We start from the raw sequence: 8,906 nt of genomic DNA on the forward strand, positions 1-8,906 counted from the left end.
ATCTTTAAGGTACCAATATGGACTCTTTAGGTACAAAGGTGTGCCTTTTGAAAAGGTACCGCCCCAGTGACAGCTTTTGTACCTTTTTTTCTGAGAGTGCAATGATGAACCTAAACTCCGCGAATTGCCTCACAGACATGATAAAAAAATATATAGAAAGCTTTAAATGACTACTTTAAAACGAAATAATTCAAATCGAAAATAGAAACTCTTTCATTATGTAATCCGTGCATTTCTCTCTAAAGGCACGTCTGATGAGGAGATGGCGAGTCATTTTTTTCATCACCATAATTGATAGATATCTAAAATATAAAAATAAGGAAAAGCCTAAAACAGGCCCGATTATAATTTGTGTTTTATTTTATAACTCCGTACAATTAAAAAATAAAATACAAATTATAATGGCATGTGTGTAAAACTTTGTCCTATAATTGTATAGCTGCTTTTTCTGATTTTTATGTTGCTCTGTTCTGAATACCTGAAAATTTAAAGGATTTGCTGCAACGCAATTTTGTATGATATGTGAATGATTTATTAGCCCTTTTTTTACCCATGCAGCAAATGCTTTAAAAACAGCTTTAAAATGACTTTATTGCATTCCAGATGCTTTTATAGTACTAATTCACTATAAATTTTACGGGTAGCTTGAATGTAAACATTGTCATGAATTCGTTGTATTCCCATTTGTAAAATAGCCTACAAATTAATTGTTGTAGGCTAACCCGATCTCATGAAAGTGCGTAGTATAGCACGATTTTCTGCTTCTATTTGGCATAATATTTCTATGCAGAAATTGACTTTGGCATGCAAAAGACTGATAAATTCATAATTAATGGCATGGCTGGTTCAGTCGACAGAAATATGGGACACACAGGCCTATGATAACTGCTGAAATGTTTGCGGGGCAAATCTCAGATCAGTCTGAGCGCTCACAGTGCGTACAGCCGTACACCTGCAGGCGCCACAGACTCGGACGGTTGTCGTGGTAATAAACACCGTAAACAGCAACCGTCCGCGTGTCAGCGCTTAATGCGCATATCCTACATGAAAAGCATTTTAGGGGGCCCTTGGCTTTTGGGGGCCCAAGACGGTCGCCTACCTTTGCCTAATGGGAAAGTCCGCCCCTGTATGATACTATTTGTAATGCCTAAAACAAGCAGGGCAAAACTCTTGCACGTGGCTCAAACGCAGCACACACAGCCCTAGTGTGTTTCAGCAGCGAAGTGTGCAGAGCTACATGCAGCCAAGCAAGGCTGGAAACAGGAAGTGGCAAAGATGTAGCTGGACATCTGGAAAATATGATTTCTGTAAGAAATATCTCTGTTGCTCCACCAAACACAGCGCTGTGTGACAAACATATCCTGCTGTATAATCACAGGCGTGAGGTGGGGAGGAGTTCAGTGAGTGTAATTAGTGTCTAAAGTAACCTGTAATCACAGAGGCTGAAATTAATGACAGGACAGAGAGAGATAAACAATTTATACCAATGGGAGGAAGGATGCGGGGCTGGTTGAAATGGAAAAACGTCCTGCGCAAACTGCCAAACACTTCCACTTCAACCGAAAAGACAAACTCGTAATGTTTTTCAGCTGTCAGCTCATAAGGGCGTTCCCTTGTGCGCACACCCGTTTGAGGGAATAACAACAGAAACAAGCTGATGTATTAACATGTTAAAATGTCATGCACTCGATTAGAGGAATATGTGTTTGATTCTCTTGTCTTTCAAAGCTTAATGAGACAGAATGAATATGTCACTGTCACTAACAAAAATGTGCCCAAAACGTGCCACTGTATTACAGTACTTGCATGATTTCATACTACTACAATGTTTTTTAAGGACTTAGTACAAATAGGCTTTTTCTGAACATTCATATATCCTTTTTTGCATTTCCTTCAGTTACTTTAAATTATCATTAAGGCCATCTTAAAGTAGTTTATGACACCAAAAGACATGGTTCTGACATCATGCCAATATAGTAGGCTAATTGATTTGTTTCCACGATATGTGATCATTCAGCATGGTTTAATTTATATCAAAGCACCACAAAGTAAAACCCATCTGATACAATCCCCATACCATGCAAAAGACTTTATAAGGTGCCTATATCTTACACTTTACATTACATGGCCCTATACATAGCCTATATAAAACGGACGTCAATTATATCTAATAGCAGTCACACAGATAACGGTTTTACAAACACAATGACACCGCCAAGTTACTCGTATCAAAAACACAGACGTGCAAAGTTTAGTCTGCACAGGACAGGACAATAAAACTGCGACTGATGTCATCTTTAAACACCTGAGAAAATACATGTTGCTTCTTACGCTCTTACGTAACTCCTGAAAACTGCACAAGTAAAAATGACGCTGAAGCTGGCGTTCACTGAATGCGATCACCTGTTGCACGCCTTTAAAAGTAAGCAGTCAAGAAACAAATGCTCCACTATGAGTACACGAGCCACAGGGGATGATGATAAATACACGGGTCTCCTGCATAAAAACACATTTACACGCCTAGCCTATATACCTGCCAACTTAAGAAAAGCGCAAGAGGTGTCAAGACAGTAGCTCACCGACTCCGCTCCGATCCATGACAACCGAAGAAATCAAAAAAGTCCCCCAAAAGAGCAGAGAAAGCCAATATTGCTCCATTAGAACCGCAATCATGTCCGTATCCCTCGCATTAATGTGAACGTGACCAAGCTGGCGTGGTGATTTTAGCGTCTGATCCTGAGGAAAGGAGAGTGTCTCATGCTGCTGAAGTGAACAGTCACTGTGAGGGAATCTGTGGGCTCGAGTCGCTTACTTCTGCTCGCCTCGTGAAACAGGAAATCTTTCAGAAAGGGCAGGACTTTCCTCCGTCTCCCTCCCTCTCAACACAGTCTTTACTCCAGCCTGTAATTACACATGTGCCTTCACTTCTAATTTTATTGTGTAGGACTTTTAATAATAAGTTGACTATATTATCGTGGGATTCGTGTCGTTTAAAGACGATGGACGCCTTCGTCGCGACGCTCTCGCTTGTCTGATGTGGTTTCTTTATGGTATTTTTGTGGTGGAAATATCTAAGTATGTCTATAGTGCTCACGAGTGTGTGTATACTTGTTTATATATTATTTAATATAAATGATAAACTGTAATGAAACAAATTGTCCTAAATCACAGTAGCCTAGCTACTCACTAGTAGGCCTACATTAAATATTTTTTTCACATCTAATTACATATTAAATTAATCCATACATCCATTTCCTCAGAGAGATATATATTTGTTTTTATTTAGCCTAAGTCTGTCCCCATATGGCTACAAACTTTTGTATAGGCTACTTGCCTAATAGCTATATTGTATTAGTAATATTTGTATACGGTTGTCTCGTTTTGTTTGTGACTGCCTAAATGCCTTCATAAATATGAGATCTATTTTAACAGTCACATAAATATAGGGTTAACCACTGATTTATATAATCTCTATTATAGATCAATGGGTTTAACCTGTAGTAGCCTAATCATAATTTGCTGAAAGTTCAACAGAAGTCAATGGGAGGTCCTGACAAGTATATGGTATTTCTATGGCATGACTTCACTTAAATAGCTAGATAACATGCATGCACATGTGTTTGTGTGCCCCCAGTGCCTTTGCCTCTACAGAAACAGTTGCTGCCCTGTAATCATTATACCATAACACTTGTTATAGTGGACAACCTAAGTGATCATTAGCTATGTCAGGCATCAAGTTTAAACCTTACCAAGTTAGAATACAGCTGTCTCTGACTGTGATTTAAATTGTAGGCCTACATAAGCTGTCTCTTTCTTGATTGTTACAGTGATCCTTTTGATTTTTTTAATGAATTTTTTTTTTGAGAGAGAGAGAGGAAGACAGAACAATATGCTGTCTCAGTATTTAAGTTCAAATTGAGGCTTGGATAGAGTAGATAGTTAGGTCTGAACATGTACAAAAGTGCACAGCCTACCACAGACGATATACATGGAGAGAGAGAGCAGGAGAAGCGAGAAAGAAGTCCACTTCAAAAACAAATCAAAAACAATCCAGTAAACACACATGATGCTGTCACAGGGGTTTCAGACCAACATAGCGCAGCATGTAGAACTTTTACAGTTGGGGCTGCCAAGATCCGATAATGACTGAGTATTGTTGGTGTATGATCATAAAATCTTTCTCTGGATTTATATAACCACACTAAGAACACAGCCAGCGCTCTACAACAAGCCTATCAGGGCACTTTATCCTCCGATGTCATCACTTCTTTTACTCATAGCTAATATTAGCGCTTTATCACATTCAGTGATTTAAACCACAAAGCAGTTGTAAATCATTAAAGGAATGATTCACCCGAAAATGAATATTTGCTGAAAATGTACTCACCCTCAGGCCATCCAAAATGTAGATGACTTTGTTTCTTTATCGGAACAGATTTGGAGAAATTCAGCATTACATCACTTGCTCGTCAATGGATCCACTGCAGTAAATGGGTGCCATCAGAATGAGAGTCCAAACAGCTGATAAAAACATCACAATAATCCACAACTAATCCACACGACTCCAGCCCATCAGTTAATGTCTACATGTTTGTAACAAACAAATCCATCAAGATGTTTTTAACTTCAAAGCGTTGCTTCCGGTTACAACACGAGACCGATAAAAGTTTGCTCTCTCTAGTGAATATGGTGGGCATGTTTAGAAGTTCAACTCTATGCAAATGAGCAGAACTGCAACTACTGTATAGAATGATGAATGGAAAATCTTGTTCTTCATGATGATATGATGCATTATGCATTGCTTTTTTTTATATATATAAAAAACACTTTCTCCTTAAGAATCTTCTTTTTTTTCATTTAGAAATCTGATCCCTTGTCAAATTAGGATTACTAAATTAGAAAGTCTTATTTTTATAGGCAATAAATCTTATCTGTGACCAGATCTGACAAGATTTTAAAAGGTATAGCCAGTTTCTTAGTCTGTTTGGTTAAAAAAAAAAAAATCACATTTTCATTGCTGATGCACATGTGAAAGGAGAATTACATCTCTCAGAGGTCAAACATCCTCTTGGAAAGAGCAGAGGGACTTATGAAAGCACTGGCGAGTGTGTTTGAGATCATGTTGCTCAAGTGCTCCTTTCAAAAGGCAGATGAGGATGCCTGAGGGTAACAAAAACAAGAGAAGAAGAAAGTGAAAGCAATTCACTTGCAGAAGGGGACATAAATATGGAGATTAAAACAAACTGATTCTGTGTGCTTAGATTAAAAAGTGGATAATTTTAACCGAAAATATTTTACATCTAAATGAAATGCACTTGACAAATACATGTAAAGTCAATATTAAAAACAAAATAGACCATTTTTATGGAATATTGCAGTATTGATTATAAATGACTTGCATATAATTATTTATATCACTTACATTGCATTAAAGCAATTAGCAAACGACAACACTCCTATCAATTTACAATGGACAAAATCAAGCACCACCCTTTTCTTGTTCAAGAAGCCGTTCCACTTGAATATACGTAACAATAGGGAAGACAATTCAGTCACAATTTCTGCTTAATGCCGACTTGCAGAAATGTAAAAGTTGTGTAGTGTGTTCCAGCCTTAAAGTGATTAAGAAAAATAATAAAGCAATACTACAGTAGTATATGAGAGCACGCTTTATACACCTGCCCCGATGGCATCATCTATCACTCTGGCAATAATCTAACATTTCAGAGTTGACAGGTGTGTGGTCAGATCCTCTCCTCAGAAACACCTGAAACATCTGTTCTGACATCCACCGGCTCCACCACAGGCCTGAAGCCATAAACGTAAACAAAACTGTACTGCGGTTAGATTCATCTGTTATATCAAAGAGCTTAAGTGTGTCTTGACGGCTCTATTCTGAGCGCACAAAAGCTCAGGAGAGGAGAGGAGTTGGGTTTCTGCTGGCACGCTTGCTATGACAGGCGTGCCGTGTATATCTTTGCTCTCCTGTCACCTGAATCCATTGCTGTGGAAACCAGGGGAGATGCCAGAGATGCAATAGGAGGGTGGACACAGTCAACTGAAAAAAAGGACATATTCTGAGTGGTTTTTCTGGCTGAGATATTCATAATGAGGTGAGTAAAGATGAAAGGTCATCTAAAGAGAGTAGGCTGCTAAACTCGCCACGCGGCTTTATGTGGAGCTCAGTATGAGTCAGATCCTTACTATTCTACTCTATACAGAGTTTACTGCGGTTCTCAGTGTGTTTTAGATGCAAGTCATGACCCAGATTTTACATTTCACATCAAGAAGGCACTCAACATTGTGCTAAAAGTGTTTATCAAATAAAAGTAAACAAAAATGACTTTATAATTCAACACTGAGCATGAAACATGATGCACTATATTATATTAAACAATGCATGTCCAATCAAAATACCAAAGAATTTGACTAGAGGCACAAAACAGGATGTCAACAGCAAAATATGTGGATTTTTACATTTTAAAACTTGATAAGACCATTTATTTGTCCTAAATATGCACAATTTGCATATATATATATATCACTGTTTGACAGTCCGTGACCCTATATTATCGGAATAGACTTACGACCTATTTTTGGGCTGAAGAAATATAGTTCTTCGTGTGAAGTTGGAAGTTTCCTGTACAAAGTTCATCTGACAGATTTATTCTTTAAAAACCAATATTTCCGGTGTTAGTGATGCAGTGTCCCACAATCCCAGAATACAATGCGACAAGCTCAGTGAAAAAAGTCATCCAAGATGGCAGATGGAGACAAGAATAACTTACTTTTGGCTTATTTCATTAAATATATATATTTTAAAAAGTCATTAGCTGTTAGAAAACAAACAAAAATATCTCTAATAGACCAAAATGAACGGAAAAACTAAATAGTTTTTATTAACGAGGAGAAAAAATGAGTGGTTACAGTTAAAAGTCAAATCAGATCTAGATGACTTATTCAAATAACTTGTTTCCTTTAAAAAAACCCGACCTTTACAAAGTAGGCTATGATGATATTAGACTTATAAAATCCTCTGAATAAAGACATTCTTCTTTAAACAAATGATTTGTTTTTTCCTTTTGTTTTTCGGTATTTTAAAGTATTGCGATCTTGTATGTATTGTAACATGAAAATCACTTTCAAGGATTCAGTGTGTGTGTGGAATTCTCCAAATGACTGAAACTGAATTGCGAACTATACTGTTTGATTCGTTGTAAGGAACTGACTCAAAAGATTCATTAATTCATTATTTGGTTAGGTCTGAACACCACACCTTTCTCTACATCAAATGAATCAGAACCAAATCCCAGATAAGTCATGCCTCACACATTTTCCCATTATCCCTAAGCTTGCAGGGATGTGCAGAGTATACAAATGCACTTGGAAATAATAACACCGTTGAAAAGGGGGCAGGGATAAGGAGGGGCCTTTACATTCAGTATATACTGACTAATCTAGTGTATTTAAACAACAGAGCATGACAGATAACTCAAAGGATTAATGGAGGACTTTAAAGTTTTAGTCCAGGACAGGCCAATGTATCTGATCAGATCACACTCCCAAGAACACCCAGCAAAGGCCTGTATACTAACACAGACTAAATATGAAGTACACAATCAGACAGGACATAAACACACGCACACGCTCACAGCAAGCACTCAGTGTTTGTTTAAAAATGCCCAAAGACAAAAAAACTACAAAAAAACTGAGCGTTCAACGTTTTTAAAAACAGGATGTGAGTCACCACCGATAGGCTGAGGGTTTCTAGGCAAAACTCACCAAATGTTAATCACTTGCACTGAGAGGTGACCCAATCACTCTCAAATGCCTGGATGAAATCCTGAATAGCTTATGGGAAGTCCGTTTGGAGTGAATTAGACTGAGTCAGTGCATGGAATCAGTCCCAGGCTCCAGGCCTGTCTAAGCACTTCCTGTGGTCTTAATCCCCTCGGAAGGGACCAATCGCCCACTCACTCATGCTCTTTTGCCAGCTGCTACATGACACTTCCTACATTCAGTCACACACATGGCACTGGGTGAAAGACATGTCTGTTGACTTAATCACGTCCAGAGTTGCGCACATGTTTGGGCTTGTGTATGAATGTGGAGTAAATCTATGCACGCGGACAGAGAGGATCGCGAGCTGATCTGTTTAGAGATCTCATTTCTTTGCGTCAAAACCCTGTTGGGACGGGAGCAGTTTTATATGGGGAGATGGGGGGAATGTAATAATTACCAGAGCTTCTCCATGATTTTAATCCCATCAGAATCAGGCTTGTCAGTAATCTTCCCATGCCGGAAAAGATTATAGGGTTTTTTGGCTTCTATAAAATGCACTGAGAAGATAAGACACCAGAAAACGAAAGATGAAACGTATTAAGAGAGAAGCTGACTGATGCATTTTTCTCAGGTGTTTTGTGCAGTCACTCCAAGCATTTTATTAAAAATGTGATGCTGAATACAGTTTATTAGTTGTTGAACAACAAACAAAATAAATATGAATTTATATTTAAAAATAAAAAGAATAAAAAATAGGAAAAATTGAAAAACGTGAATAGATTATGAATCTAAAAAAGTATACTTTGTCCAGATTTTGATTAAATGTCTTCTAACAATCCAAGTTATCTTCTCATATTTAATATTTCCCACATAATTACATGTGTCCGCAATTTGTAAATATAGGCACTCCCATCGCTGTAATTTCAGCAAATATCCAATCTTGTACTAATTGACAATAAACATTATACACACCCAAAGTAACAATTACTTTACAGACATTGTCTTATAAAAACCTAATCTTGTCCAAAATGTGCTTTAGCAAAGTCCCTTTAAAGGCAGGGTATGTGATTTTTCAAAAACACTTTAGAAAACTGATTCGGGCCGAATAGCAAAACAAACTTGTA

At 37.7% G+C, this 8,906-nt stretch overlaps 1 protein-coding gene across 4 annotated transcripts in view; it reads right to left on the reverse strand.

The window, feature by feature from the left end:
• Positions 1-8,359, reverse strand: part of LOC107730143 (TGF-beta receptor type-2-like) — a 38,841-nt gene extending 30,482 nt beyond the window's left edge. Inside the window, exons 1-3 of one of the 4 annotated variants that reach the window (XM_016540888.1) lie at positions 8,355-8,359; positions 6,002-6,004; positions 2,580-2,719 (exon numbers count right to left, since the gene is read on the reverse strand). In XM_016540888.1, the coding sequence (XP_016396374.1) occupies positions 2,580-2,673 (94 nt within the window). In that variant the 5' untranslated portion in view covers positions 2,674-2,719; positions 6,002-6,004; positions 8,355-8,359. Of the gene's footprint in view, positions 1-1,484; positions 1,549-2,579; positions 2,942-6,001; positions 6,005-8,354 lie in introns of those variants that run through there. The other 3 variants (XM_016540896.1, XM_016540879.1, XM_016540907.1) reach the window with 3 other exon arrangements.
• Between the last annotated feature and the right edge of the window lie 547 nt (positions 8,360-8,906).

Source organism: Sinocyclocheilus rhinocerous, unplaced genomic scaffold (assembly GCF_001515625.1).
Source record: "Sinocyclocheilus rhinocerous isolate Xijiao unplaced genomic scaffold, SAMN03320098_v1.1 scaffold2448, whole genome shotgun sequence".
NCBI classification, from domain to species: Eukaryota; Metazoa; Chordata; class Actinopteri; order Cypriniformes; family Cyprinidae; genus Sinocyclocheilus; species Sinocyclocheilus rhinocerous.